The sequence below is a fragment of the Cyprinus carpio genome, chromosome B3 (assembly GCF_018340385.1).
Source record: "Cyprinus carpio isolate SPL01 chromosome B3, ASM1834038v1, whole genome shotgun sequence".
In the NCBI taxonomy this organism is placed as follows: Eukaryota; Metazoa; Chordata; class Actinopteri; order Cypriniformes; family Cyprinidae; genus Cyprinus; species Cyprinus carpio.
The window spans coordinates 22,388,391-22,402,297 of record NC_056599.1 but is presented as its reverse complement, the minus strand read 5'-3'; the positions used below and the strand labels follow the sequence as shown (position 1 = coordinate 22,402,297).

General features: G+C 35.7%; 3 protein-coding genes and 1 pseudogene across 3 annotated transcripts in view; all 4 read left to right on the top strand.

Moving 5' to 3' along the window:
• Nucleotides 1–1,489: 1,489 nt before the first annotated feature.
• LOC109080096 (ferritin, middle subunit-like) lies at nt 1,490–2,833 on the top strand. The gene is made up of 4 exons (XM_042720268.1): nt 1,490–1,731; nt 1,903–2,049; nt 2,194–2,319; nt 2,423–2,833. Exons 1-4 carry the CDS (start codon nt 1,627–1,629, stop codon nt 2,579–2,581), a joined length of 537 nt encoding a protein of 178 aa, XP_042576202.1. The 5' UTR covers nt 1,490–1,626; the 3' UTR covers nt 2,582–2,833.
• Nucleotides 2,834–8,191: 5,358 nt separating this feature from the next.
• On the top strand, nt 8,192–9,582 carry LOC109080088 (annotated as a pseudogene).
• Nucleotides 8,241–13,907, top strand: part of LOC122136542 (ferritin, middle subunit-like) — a 33,503-nt gene continuing 27,836 nt past the window's right edge. Inside the window, exon 1 of the mRNA XM_042720272.1 lies at nt 8,241–8,326. Within this exon, the coding sequence (XP_042576206.1) occupies nt 8,312–8,326 (15 nt within the window). The 5' untranslated portion in view covers nt 8,241–8,311. The remainder of the gene's footprint in view (nt 8,327–13,907) is intronic.
• On the top strand, nt 11,352–13,906 carry LOC109080076 (ferritin, middle subunit-like). Its single transcript, XM_042720267.1, has 5 exons — nt 11,352–11,373; nt 12,995–13,122; nt 13,223–13,369; nt 13,497–13,622; nt 13,742–13,906. Exons 1-5 carry the CDS (start codon nt 11,367–11,369, stop codon nt 13,889–13,891), a joined length of 558 nt encoding a protein of 185 aa, XP_042576201.1. The 5' UTR covers nt 11,352–11,366; the 3' UTR covers nt 13,892–13,906.

The window sequence follows — 13,907 nt, the reverse complement described above, 5'->3', positions numbered from 1 at the left end:
TAGTTCACATACCACATACAAACTTCTATGACAAAAATCTTTTGTTGTTTTTTAGTAAACAATGACAGAATTGTCTCTTTAAGACAAAACTACAATTATTACACTGAATTTGTGTTCTGTTATAGCACAGTATATGGTTTTGTAAAGCATTTCAGCATTCTTCATTCCAGTGTTAAACCTATTTGCAACCTTTAGTGTTTGTTATAATTTTTATTTTAAAGAACAAACTGTAATGAAAGACATGGTGAATATTCTGTTTAAATTTTGGAATTTTGGTTACCTGGTGTTACTAAACTGAAAAAGGTCATGGCAGGTGTAAAACTCACCTGGTCTCTGTGGAGATGATCAAATAACAAACATACTCACATGTTCCATAATATGGCATATATATGAGAATTTGCTGAGTCACAGCAACACAGCTCAGTGTCAAGTCTTTGTCCGTTTACATTTGCTGACAGACTGAAAGTTCATACTGGTACAACATGCTTTGTCATTGTCACCCTAATCATTTTTTTCATCCAAATTCAGTTACCAGGGATGATATCACTGTGACGGGATATTGCTGAACTGTGTCATGATATTTGCCACATCACACAGGCTGTTGCTGTAGTATGCAGGGTCATTTGCATCCTTCAAATATTATGATATTTTGGAATTTAATAAATACTAACCTATTGTGATGAATGTAAACTGTTTTAAAACATGTGCAGACGAGGATTTTTTTTTTTTTTTTTTTTTTTTTTTTTTTTTTACAGGAATCATAGGACTAGTCCAAATTTGTGATACGGCCCTGTTCAGATCAACCATACCACGAAAGCTGAGTTTGCAAAGTCTTATCGCTTTGAAACTGCTGCCGACTGCATATTATGTGACATGAAAAGTGAGTATCATAAGGAGAGTAAGCCTACTGATATCACACATATTGCGCAAAGACATTTCACCTGTTACATTTCTATAGACATTCTAGTAATGACAGTAGAAAATTATTTGATATTAATTGTTCTATATTTCATTTGTCTTTATTTTTGCTCCAGCATCCACATGGCAATATATACGACATGCAATTTGTAAAATGGATGAATATTTATTTATTTATATAACTCCTTGATGAAACATTGTAAATGGACATTTGGTTAATTTTAGGTTAGATAACACATTGGTTAGAATTTTAGATTTATGTACAAATTGTGCTTTCTTTTAGGGAATGCACCTTGGTATTATTTCAAGTACCCTGGACTGGAGTGCCATGCATGCATCAGTTCACTGTACCACATCAGAAAATGTGGAGCAGAACCCGCAGGACCTTATTCAGTTTGCCAATAATTGTGAACAAGAAAAAAATCTCATTCATGAACTTCGATCTTGTCCTTGTTATCTTACAGAATGACACAGCAGAGTGTATCGTGACTTAATTATTCAGTTCGTTCTTTGATTGGCTAGTTTCCACTGACTCAGCATCATGTTGTGATCGTAGGCTATAAAATATGAACGCGCACCTTCTTTCACTCACAACTTCGGGAAAATCTGAAGAGGTTCTTGCGTCAACAGTGATTGAACGGAACTTCGATCTCGTCGAAATTTCATATTTTGTACGTTTTTGATAATAAAACGATAAAAACCGCCGAAATGGAGAATTCTCAGATTCGCCAGAACTACGACCGCGACTGCGAGGCTTTGATCAACAAGATGATCAACTTGGAGCTTTACGCTGGATACACCTACACCTCCATGGTAAGTATCTAGTTATTTATTTATTTATTTATTTCATCTATATGCTAAACCATGTCTTTTGACTTTTTTTTCTCTTGGTCGCGACAGTCTAACGTTATGCAATTCAGATGCTGTGAACGAGCGCGTCTCTCGGTGTTTTTAATCTTTACCTTAACGATTTTGTTCTTACAGGCTCACTACTTCAAACGGGATGATGTCGCCCTTCCTGGTTTTGCCAAGTTCTTCAAGGAGAACAGCGAGGAGGAGCGCGAGCATGCTGAGAAGTTCATGGAGTTCCAGAACAAGAGGGGGGGACGCATTGTGCTTCAGGACGTGAAGGTAATTGTATTTGAAATACGTTTTCAATGTCGAACGATTTGATGAGCAAATCTGGCTCTAGGTCTATCCATATTTGCAAGGGCCCATTGAATTGAAGGGGGAGGGGCATCACGTGATCACTGACGTGTCTCTCTTTCTCTTCAGAAACCTGATCGAGATGTGTGGGACAATGGACTGACCGCTATGCAGTGCGCCCTTCAGCTGGAGAAGAACGTCAACCAGGCTCTGCTGGATCTGCATAAGGTCGCCTCTGAGAAGGGAGACCCTCATGTGAGTTTCTAAGACCATGTTTTGATGTACATTCCTGCCTCTATCCCATCCTAATTTATTGAATTAAGCATCCTAACATCTCTTCCATTGTCTTGTCCAACAGCTGTGTGACTTCCTGGAGACTCACTACCTGAATGAGCAGGTTGAGGCCATCAAGAAACTTGGTGACCACATCACCAACCTTTCCAAGATGGATGCTGGCAACAACAGGATGGCGGAGTACCTGTTTGACAAGCACACCCTGGATGGAGACAGCAGCTAAATGCAGCCTTCAGATCAAAGCCTCCAACTATACTGTATGCATAAATAATCAAGCAATGTTATCATGCAGTTTTAATGCAAGCTTTTAGACTGAGAGGCTTAAGGTTAACATTTAGAGGCTACATCTATAAGATACTGACTCTTTTGATTGGTCGTCTAGTGATTTTTAGTCATCAAGCTGATGCTTTTGTGTTTAATGTACACTAATTGGTTTTAACCAAGTGAATTGGATGAATAAACATTTTTGGCTGGATTGACTGGTCTCTTTGTTTTTAACAAACAGGTGTGTCAGAGGTTAGTGAGTACAAAAGTAATATTTGAACAAGCATTTATCTTTTAGTCGTTAATGATTTATTCTCTCTGGCCTACAAAGAGGTAATAATTAAACTATATGTAAGACTGTGTGGCATCTGATGCCAAATACTATGCACTGCATATTGACTGACCTTCTGACTGATAATAACAACACTAAAACTACAGGAGCATATGCAGAAGGGAAAATAGTTCAGAAATGAGAATCAAATGATATCTGTTTAATATGACTAATACAGACCCACAAAAATTAGAATTAAACTAAATATGTTCAGTTTACTTAAGCAGGATTATTAGTTAATACATTATGAAAACCTGGGGTGGGGCTCTGTTGTTTACAATGTAAAGTAAGCTTTAATGTTTATTGCTATCTTGTTGAGTATGGAGTGAGGCACTTGATTGTGTATTAGGCCACTACTTTTACACATACCCCAAATCTGTCTGAGGAAGACCCATAGGTTTACACAGAACACAGAAAGGCATAATGTCATGTTGACTTTAGTGTTATCATCACTATACAGAAGCATTAGTATCTGCACTTACAGCAAAATGAATTCCCCTGCCAGTGTTGAGTACTCGAGTCTCGGACTCGGTCTTGAACTCGGTCTCGAGAACGTATTTTAAAGGTCTTGTTCTTGTGCATTTTGACTCGGTTTTGACTCGGACTCGAACATACTAGGAATCGGACTTATTCCCGAGTCCACTCGAGTCGCAATCAAAATATTTCAAGATTATTACTGTGTGTTAATATTTCTTTAAATTGGTATATTATTGTAGGGCCATATGATTTCTCCGATGCAGAAAACGCGGACGGAATCGCGGGTTTGTCATAAAAACGGAATTTACAGTTTTAACGCGGAATGTCACAGAATTTGTCTAAATTTGAATTAATTAATCAAAAGTAGGTCATTGCACTTATATCAGATCACGATATGGACTAGTACCTGTAAATATTAAGCCGGAAAAGTATATTTAAATATGAATCCTGCATGTTATGCGTGTCTGTGTTAATGAATGGCGCAGAAGCGCGGCTTCGTTTATTACACACACTGAATCGCGCGTGACGCTCGCGGTGATTTCAGCGTCTGCCGTCTCACTAAATAAGGACGCAAACACATGAACAACATCTCCATAACTGCTCTGAGAGTCACTTCATGAGCATTTGACCGTTTGATTTCAGTATAACTAGCGTCATATCACATACACAGAAGTGTAAATGTATTCACGGTAACCCATCAAAATAAAAATCCGGTTTAATTTAAAGATAAGTATTTATTTGCCAGAAATGTATTGTTTAATTTAAAGAGAACGTTATTGTTCAGCTGATTGTACTTATAATATTAATAATACATAATTTTTTTTTAAGGAATAATCACACAACATTTCTTCCATGTTTTATTTTTAATAGTAAATCCCCTTTGTTTACCAAAAAATAAAGTTTGCTTAATTTTCAATAATTAAAAGAAAAATTAAATGAATGTTTATGTCTTCATTTGATAACCAGAAAAATGTAAATACACAACAGAATTTCTGAGGGGAAAAAAACATTTCATAAGGCTATTTTAAGAAAAAAAAAAAAAAGAAAAAAGAATAAATTAAGTTGTTTTATGCATTTAAATAATTAGACATGCTAAAACACAGAATTAGGTAACAATAAAACATATGGTGAAGAAAAAAATAAATGCATTTAAATAATTAGTAATGATGTAATTTTTGTTAAACTTTTAATAAATTGTTGTGAAAATGTATAAGTGTTGTGATTTTAATTAATTAGACATGCTTTTTGATTAATACAATTAAATTTAAAAATGAAAAAGGAGTTGAGAAAAAAATAAAACAAAAAAAATGTTAATACAATTAAATTTAAACGGAAAAAACGGGAATTTTGAAAAAAAATTAAAACAAAAAAATGGAATCCAGAAAAATTAAAACGGAAAAAATGGAATTTGGGAAAAAATAAAACGGATTTCATTGGGCCCTATGATTGACACGTTCAATGATTTGTGATTTTCTTGTGGACTCAGTTCAGGATGTCTCATGAACTTAACACATTAACTTTTTAAAACGTCTGTTACATCATCTATTATTCAGTTTGCATATAAGAGCCACAAAGAGTTGGTGTGCAGTAAGACTCTAAAAAAGAAACATTCTGTGATTTGTGGCCTTTTTACCCTTAACTGATAATATTATTTAAACCTATATCAAGTAAATAAAATACAGTGTACATGCATGTTATATTTTATACTGTTTGAGTATGGTACCAATTTTATTGTTTCTACCAAACATTTTACATACTCTTGAAGATTTCTTTAGGTCTTGTCTCAGACCCAACCTCTCTGGTCTCGGTCTTGACTCGGACTCAACCCCCTCTGAACTCGATCTTGACTCGGACTCGAATGAGCTGGTCTCGACTACAACACTGTTCCCTGCAGGTCGCAATAACATCTCTTCCAACAGCAACCTCTGTTTCCCTCAGGATTTCAGTTATACAGGTATTGACCAGTTTCAACCCAGTTCAGTGTGCAGCAAATAGTTTTGTTACTAAAGCTTTCCTAATGTATAGCATACACTTCTGGTATAATTTCTTAAACATTTAAAATTATATAAAAAAAATCAATAGGCCTATCGATTGCATTTAGATCGCTGGCCTTCAGCCGCTCATCTCAGCTGTGGTGTCAGCTATTCCTGAGTGCACACAACTTGGCTTGGAATTTTATATGTCTATGGGAAGTCAAAACACCTGAAATTTCTGGCCCCTAAACGTCATGTTAAAGAACCTAAGTGTTCTATACAGCACTTATAAGTTCTTAAATACTTTATTAAAATCGAAACCCCTTTTTTTCCACATAATTAAAGTTCCTACAGAAATACTAGGATTTAAAGGGATACTCCATCCCAAAATGAAAATTTCGTCATTATTCACTTACCCCCATGTCGTTCCAAACCCATAAAAGCTTTGTTCGTCTTCGGAACACAGTTTAAGTTGATTTGGATGAAAACTGGAAGGCCTGAGACTGTCCCATAGACTGCCAAGTAAGTAACACTGTCAAGGTCTAGGAAAGTATGAAACGCATCGTCAGAATACTCCATCTGCCATCAGTGATTCAACCGTAACGTTATGAAGCGGCAAGGATACTTTTGTACATGAACAAAACAAAAATAACGACTTTATTCAACAATTCCTCACCTCTGTGTCTCTCCAAATCAGCGTAGCGCCATTTTGGCAATTCTGAGCAGTACTTTGGCGGCATACGCTCTTCTGTGTCAGCCGCGCCACAAGGATACGTTTTTTACATATATTTACGCTTTTGTTTGAAAGCAAACAGTGCAACAGCGCAGCGCGGCTGACACGGAAGAGCGTACGCTGCCTGCGTAGAGTTCAGAATTGCCAAAATGGCGCTACGCTGATTTGGAGAGACACAGAGGAGAGGAAGTGTTGAATAAAGTCGTTATTTTTGTTTTCTTCATGTACAAAAAGTATTCTCGCTGCTTCATAACGTTACAGTTGAATCACTGATGGAAGATGGACTATTCTGACGATGCTTTTCATACTTTTCTGGTAGATTGTAGATGTGTGGTCTTGTGCTTGATTGTTGGAATGGATTGGTTTGTGTGCAATACTTACTCATTCCTGTTAAACTGCCTCTGGGTTTGTGATTCTCTATACTTGATGTATCAGTTTCAGTGCCAGTTTTGTGATGCTCTCACAGAATGACAATTATGTTTGATGTGGTTCTGAAAAATAAAATAAGTGTATTGCAATATATTTCCTCTACAAAATCAGCTTTTACAATTATTGTCAAAATGGATAGCTCATAAAAATAATTCACATACCACATACAAACTTCTATGACAAAAATTGTTATTGTTTTTTAGTAAACAATGACAGAATTGTCTCTTTAAGACAAAACTACAATTATTACACTGAATTTGTGTTCTGTTATAGCACAGTATATGGTTTTGTAAAGCATTTCAGCATTCTTCATTCCAATGTTAAAAATATTTGCAACCTTTAGTGTTTGTTATAATTTTTATTTTAAAGAACAAACTGTAATGAAAAATATGGTGAATATTCTGTTTAAATAAGAATAATATGATTGAATTAGATGGAATTTTGGTTACCTGGTGTTACTAAACTGAAAAAGGTCTTGGCAGGTGTAAAACTCACCTGGTCTCTGGGGAGCTGATCAAATAACAAACATACTCACATGTTCCATAATATGGCATATATATGAGAATTTGCTGAGTCACAGCAACACAGCTCAGTGTCAAGTCTTTGTCCGTTTACATTTGCTGACAGACTGAGAGTTCATACTGGTACAACATGCTTTGTCATTGTCACCCTAATCATTTTTTTTTTTCATCCAAATTCAGTTACCAGGGATGATATCACTATGACGGGATATTGCTGAACTGTGTCATGATATTTGCCACATCACACAGGCTGTTGCTGTAGTATGCAGGGTCATTTACATCCTTTAAATATTATGATATTTTGGAATTTAATAAATACTAACCTATTGTGATGAATGTAAACTGTTTTAAAACATGTGCTGACAAGGAAATTTTTTTTTTTTACAGGAATCATAGGACTAGTCCAAATTTGTGATAAAGCCCTGTTCAGATCAACCATACCATGAAAGCTGAGTTTGCAAAGTCTTATCGCTTTGTAACTGCTGCCGACTGCATATTATGTGACATGAAAATGAGTATCATAAGCCTACTGATATCACACATATTGCGCAAAGACATTTCACCTGTTAAATTCCTATAGACATTCTAGTAATGACAGTAGAAAATTATTTGATATTAATTGTTCTATATTTCATTTGTCTTTATTTTTGCTCCAGCATCCACATGGCCATATATATAGGACATGCAATTTGTAAAATGGATGAAAACTTATTTATTTATATAACTCCTTGACAACACATTGTAAATGCACATTTGGTTAATTTTTAGGTTAGATAACACATAGATGCTTTTAGATTAGGTTATAGTTTGTGTTTTGTTTTATTTTATGGAATGTGGATTGGAGTGGAGTGCATTGTTATGTTCAATATAGCACATCAGAAAATGTGAAGCAGAACCCGCAGGACCTATTCAGTTTGTCAATAATTGTGAACAAAAAAAAAATCTCATTCATGAACTTCGATCTTGTCCTTGTTATCTTACAGAATGACACAGCAGAGTGTATCGTGACTTAATTATTCAGTTCGTTCTTTGATTGGCTGGTTTCCACTGACTCAGCATGTTGTGATCGTAGGCTATAAAAGATGAACGCGCACCTTCTTTCACTCACAACTTCGGGAAAATCTGAAGAGGTTCTTGCGTCAACAGTGATTGAACGGAACTTCGATCTCGTCGAAATTTCATATTTTGTACGTTTTTGATAATAAAACGATAAAAACCTGCCGAAATGGAGACTTCTCAGATTCGCCAGAACTATGATCGTGACTGCGAGGCTTTGATCAACAAGATGATCAACTTGGAGCTTTACGCTGAATACACCTACACCTCCATGGTAAGTATCTAGTTATTTATTTATTTATCTAACTATATGCTAAACCATGTCTTTTGACTTTTTTCTCTTGGTTGCGACAGTGTAACGTTATGCAATTCAGATGCTGTGAACGAGCGCGTCTCTCGGTGTTTTTATTTTTTTTTTTTTTTTTTTTTTTTTTTTTTTTTTTTTGTTTTTTTTTTTTTTATCTTTACCTTAACGATTTGTTCTTACAGAGGCTCACTACTTCAAACGGGATGATGTCGCTCTTCCTGGTTTTGCCAAGTTCTTCAAGGAGAACAGCGAGGAGGAGCGCGAGCATGCTGAGAAGTTCATGGAGTTCCAGAACAAGAGGGGGGGACGCATTGTGCTTCAGGACATAAAGGTAATTGCATTTGAAATACATTTTCCATGTTGAACGATTTGATGAGCAAATCTGGCTCTGGGTCTATCCATATTTGCAAGGGCCCATTGAATTGAAGGGGGAGGGGCATCACGTGATCACTGACGTGTCTCCCTTTCTCTTCAGAAACCTGATCGAGATGTGTGGGACAATGGACTGACCGCTATGCAGTGCGCCCTTCAGCTGGAGAAGAACGTCAACCAGGCTCTGCTGGATCTGCATAAGGTCGCCCTCTGAGAAGGGAGACCCTCATGTGAGTGTTCTAAGACCATGTTTTGATGTACATTACTGCCTCTATCCCATCCTAATTTATTGAATTAAGCATCCTAACATCTTTTCTATTGTCTTGTCCAACAGCTGTGTGACTTCCTGGAGACTCACTACCTGAATGAGCAGGTTGAGGCCATCAAGAAACTTGGTGACCACATCACCAACCTTTCCAAGATGGATGCTGGCAACAACAGGATGGCGGAGTACCTGTTTGACAAGCACACCCTGGATGGAGACAGCAGCTAAATGCAGCCCTCAGATCATCTATATGCTCCAAAGTGTCCCTAATGTGCTTTTTAAATAATATTTAATCAGGGTTTTAAAGAGCACATTATGTTTTTGTCACACAGCTTATATGCAGAACTGCAAATTTTAAACAGCTTAAATCAAGTAAAAGTTTGATACATTTAACTTTTTTTTAATTATTTTTATAGCCAAGCCATTGCTTTCCTGTTAAATGTACACTAATTGGTCTTATCCTGGTGAATTTGATAAATAAACATTTTGGACTGGATTGAATTTTCTTTTTATTCAAAATATTGGGACTTGGTTTAAGGCTACATTTTACAATTTATTTACTTATGTAAAGTTTACGTATATAATTTACGAGTAATGGATCATACACTGATTGTCTCTGTGAGAGTAAACTACATTATTTTAAGAGAAAGACTGATTTGTGCCTGTAATTGGTGGCTCATTTTATCCACTCTATAAAGTAATTGAGGGAAACTATTACCTTAAAGGGGTCATGAATTGTGAAACCAAAATTCCCTTAAAATTTTGACATATAAGAGGTCATTGTACAATTAAATGTGTTATAATTAGTTTCAGAACTCAAAATTTTGTTGTTAGTCTAAGCTTATAATGAAGGCAGTCGATAACGACAGGTTTTGGGTTGTTCTACTCTATGATGTAATACTGTGGTTAAGCACCGCCTCCTAATATAAATTCTCATCAGTGATTGTTGTGACTTGGTTTTTAGCCATGGTTGATAAAAAGTGGTGTTCTTTGGAAGTATTCTTTAATTATGTGTGTAAATTATGTATAAGTAAGGAACTGTTGCAATTTTAATTTTGATAGGGCACTTTCAGCTGTGAGTCCCATAATGGGGGGGTCTTGTTAACAGGTTAAACAGATCGTTTGATGTGTAGCCTACTGAGAAATTATGCATTTTTGACCTAAATCACAGCAGCATCCATCTATAAGGAATGTCAATGTCAAACTACGCTGCCAAAAGGGACACGGAGCAAAGGATAATCGGAAGAGTCTTTATTAATCCAACACGGGGGTAAATCCAACATGGAAAAAAAGGAGAAAGACACACTTATGGAACTGATAGACCCGACAAAACTGAACTGAAAGGACTAGGGCTTTTAAAAGCAGGATAATGAGGAACAGACAGGTGCAGGGAATCAACTAATAATCAGACTAAACAAGCACAGGAAAGAGAGCAAATAAGTCAAAACAAGAACTGAAACACATGACAAAACAGGTCCAATCCTGACACAAACATACACAAATATTAGCCAATCATAGCAAAACAGAACAGAAAATGGCTTATTAATTCTAAATTATGATTTTTTTTTTTTTTAATTTAAAAATCTTGATAATATTATAAGTGGACCTCAGAGAACAGTACAAAATAAAAAAAAATTAAAGGCAGTTCATGACTCCTTTAAATAAATGCATGGTTGAAAGTTAGTTATTATTATTTATTGATTTAATTAAATAATTAAATCATTTTGATGAGTTCTGCTGATGTTATAATATGTAATTTTAACTTACATTTTTGATGTAATAGATTTTTTTTTATTTGTAGTAATGTAGGATTATGAAAGAGTTTCTATCACATTTTTGCTGAAAAGTAGTGCTTGCTGTTAAGCTGTGGATGTTTGTTTACCTGAAGGTGAACACAGTGACTTTAGCAATGACTGTGCTAATACCAGTAACAAGTAAGATCTGATTTGTTCATTCAATTTACTTGTTTAAATAAGTTATATTTAGATTAGCATTTGTTGTACTAAATGTTGATTTAAACTGAAATAGATAAGATTAACTAGTTCCAGGGCTACAACTCAATTAGTTAGAGCAATTTTTTTTTTTTTTCTGAACAACATCATTATAACTAAAAAAAGAATGATTGATTGATTGAGCCAACACATTATTATCCTCATCTCCACAGGATAAAACAGGCCACTAAAAAAAAACTAGCTAAAATGAACATATTTCAATGAGATATTGGCTGAAGTTGCGAAGTCTTGTTGGTTTGTAACTGCTGACGACTACATATTATGTGACATGGAAAGTGAGTATTACCATGAATAAGTACTGATATCAAACATATTGCACAAAGATATTTCACTTCAATATTAAGTATTTAACCCACAGTTGGGTTTTATTGATCTGGTTTAATATTAGCTAATATAACATACTTTACCTATATGCAACATTTCCATAGACATTCTAGTAATGATAGTGAAGGGAAAGACCTGTTATGTTTGACATTTAAAAGAGTTTCTCTTGTGTTTTTGTGGTTATCATAGGGCTATAAAAGTTGTTGTTGGGGTTGATTGTTTATTTTGTGTGTAAACACTGTTTTTATGTGAGATGTGTGTTCTAATAATGGTGGCAAGTATTTTCTTACTTGTTCATTAATTTTACATGCTAAATAACTTAGATTCAGCATATGCAATATCAAATGTTAATTTCAGCTGAAATATATAAGATCAACTGCTTGTAGGACAACTTAATTAGTTTTTGAATGATTTCTAAAATGGAAATATTTTAGGACAAATATATGAATTATATATGATGACTGACACCAAAGAACACGGATTACTCTAACCAAGTTCAAGGTGTTTATACCTACACCGTAGTGAGTTGATCAGGTTACAAATGTACCACAACTAATAGTAAATAAATGCTGAGTCACAAGAAACCATGTCATCTCCATGTCAGCTCTTGGGAGTTCGCACTTGTTTGCAGCTGACACAGAATGAGGTTTCATGGGCAATTTTGAGTACAAATTTGCTTGGTCACTAGACCAATTACTCTTGTACTGACAGTTGCCAAGTGACAAATAGCACTACCTCCACGCAGGAATTACATTATTGCAAGATTGTCCCATGAGATTTGGTATGCTATACAATGCTTCTATTAAGATAAAAATAAGGAGCATTCTTAGGTCAGTCACAGTGCTACCATTTTATTTATTGTTAGTTTGTTTTGGTACATTTTTAACCATTTTTGGGACACACAACCTCTTCTCAATGATTGATCAAGTACTAGTATTTGAGAAAGCAAGGATCATATGCACAATGGATGCCATTAAAACTTTTAGGACAGAGTTTTACGACAGTAACTGCTGATGATGAAATACTGCGGCAGAAAATGGCTTAAGTTCTATTATGTATTAGATTTTCTAGAAAAGTACAAGACTTTCCAGCAAAAGCACGTTATTAAGTGAAATGAGCCACTGCCTCCATGATGCCAAAGAGATGCCATGATATCAAAATACTTTAGACATAGGACTCTCTCGTGTGTTGTTGTCTCAATACTTCTTTGTTGTTTTTGTATAGTGTTTTTTTTTTTTTGTATTTTTTTTTATGTTTTGTCTCCACTGAATTTAATGATTTGAGTTCTGAATTTTTTTGGAATCAGTTTACCATTAATTATGAAAAGGTAAAAAAAGACTGATGAAACTTGAGCTTGTCTTTGCTGTCACAGCTGAATGAAGCTTTGTTACTCATGTTTTGATTGGCTGGTTTCAGTTCCATTGACGCTTCATGTTGTGAATGTATATAAGATAAGAACACACACCTTAATTTCGCTCACATCTTCTGAGGAGATTCTTGCTTCAACAGTGATTGAACAGATCTTTTCAATTTTTTTACCTATTTAAATTTCTTATTTATTTTGGACCAAAGTTTTAAGAATAAAACCTGTCGAAATGGAGAATTCTCAGATTCACCAGAACTACGATCGTGACTGCGAGGCTTTGATCAACAAGATGATCAACTTGGAGCTTTTTGCTGGATACACCTACACCTCCATGGTAAGTACATTTTTCATGGTAAGTTCTTCATGACATGATATATGCTTTAATGTGTAGTCTTATTTTGATCGGTGATTTTATTTTATTTTTTTTACCACAGGCTCACTACTTCAAACGGGATGATGTCGCTCTTCCTGGTTTTGCCAAGTTCTTCAAGAAGAACAGCGAGGAGGAGCGCGAGCATGCTGAGAAGTTCATGGAGCTCCAGAACAAGAGGGGGGGACGCATCGTCCTCCAGGACATCAAGGTGCTTTGATAATGAATTAAGCATTTTGACTTTTAACACTGTATCAGAAACAAATCTTACTCTAGACCAATTTTTATGGAATGACCTTATGCCATGCTCAATACTCACTGATTGTGTCTCTCTTCAGAAACCTGATCGTGATATGTGGGGCAATGGACTGATTGCTATGCAGTGCGCTCTTCAGCTGGAGAAGAACATCAACCAGGCTCTGCTGGATCTGCATAAGGTCGCCTCTGAGAAGGGAGACCCTCATGTGAGTGACCCTCATTGTTGAAGTTGATCTGCCTGCAAATACATGTCTCTTTAAAGCAAGTTTCATTCAGTGCTGAGAATTTAGCATCCTAAATTCTGTTCTGATGTCTTGCCCAACAGCTGTGTGACTTCCTGGAGACTCACTACCTGAATGAGCAGGTTGAGGCCATCAAGAAACTTGGTGACCACATCACCAACCTTTCCAAGATGGATGCTGGCAACAACAGGATGGCGGAGTATCTGTTTGACAAGCACACCCTGGACAGCTAAATGCAGCCCTGAGATA

Excerpts from the sequence above, each read along its gene's own strand:
- LOC109080076 (XM_042720267.1), top strand. Across the intron at positions 13,123-13,222 it reads GATACACCTACACCTCCATG|GCTCACTACTTCAAACGGGA; the intron begins GTAAGTACATTT and ends TTTTTACCACAG. Across the intron at positions 13,623-13,741 it reads CTGAGAAGGGAGACCCTCAT|CTGTGTGACTTCCTGGAGAC; the intron begins GTGAGTGACCCT and ends CTTGCCCAACAG.
- LOC109080096 (XM_042720268.1), top strand. The coding sequence starts at position 1,627 with ATGGAGAATTCTCAGATTCGCCAGAACTACGACCGCGACTGCGAGGCT. Across the intron at positions 1,732-1,902 it reads GATACACCTACACCTCCATG|GCTCACTACTTCAAACGGGA; the intron begins GTAAGTATCTAG and ends TTGTTCTTACAG. Across the intron at positions 2,320-2,422 it reads CTGAGAAGGGAGACCCTCAT|CTGTGTGACTTCCTGGAGAC; the intron begins GTGAGTTTCTAA and ends CTTGTCCAACAG.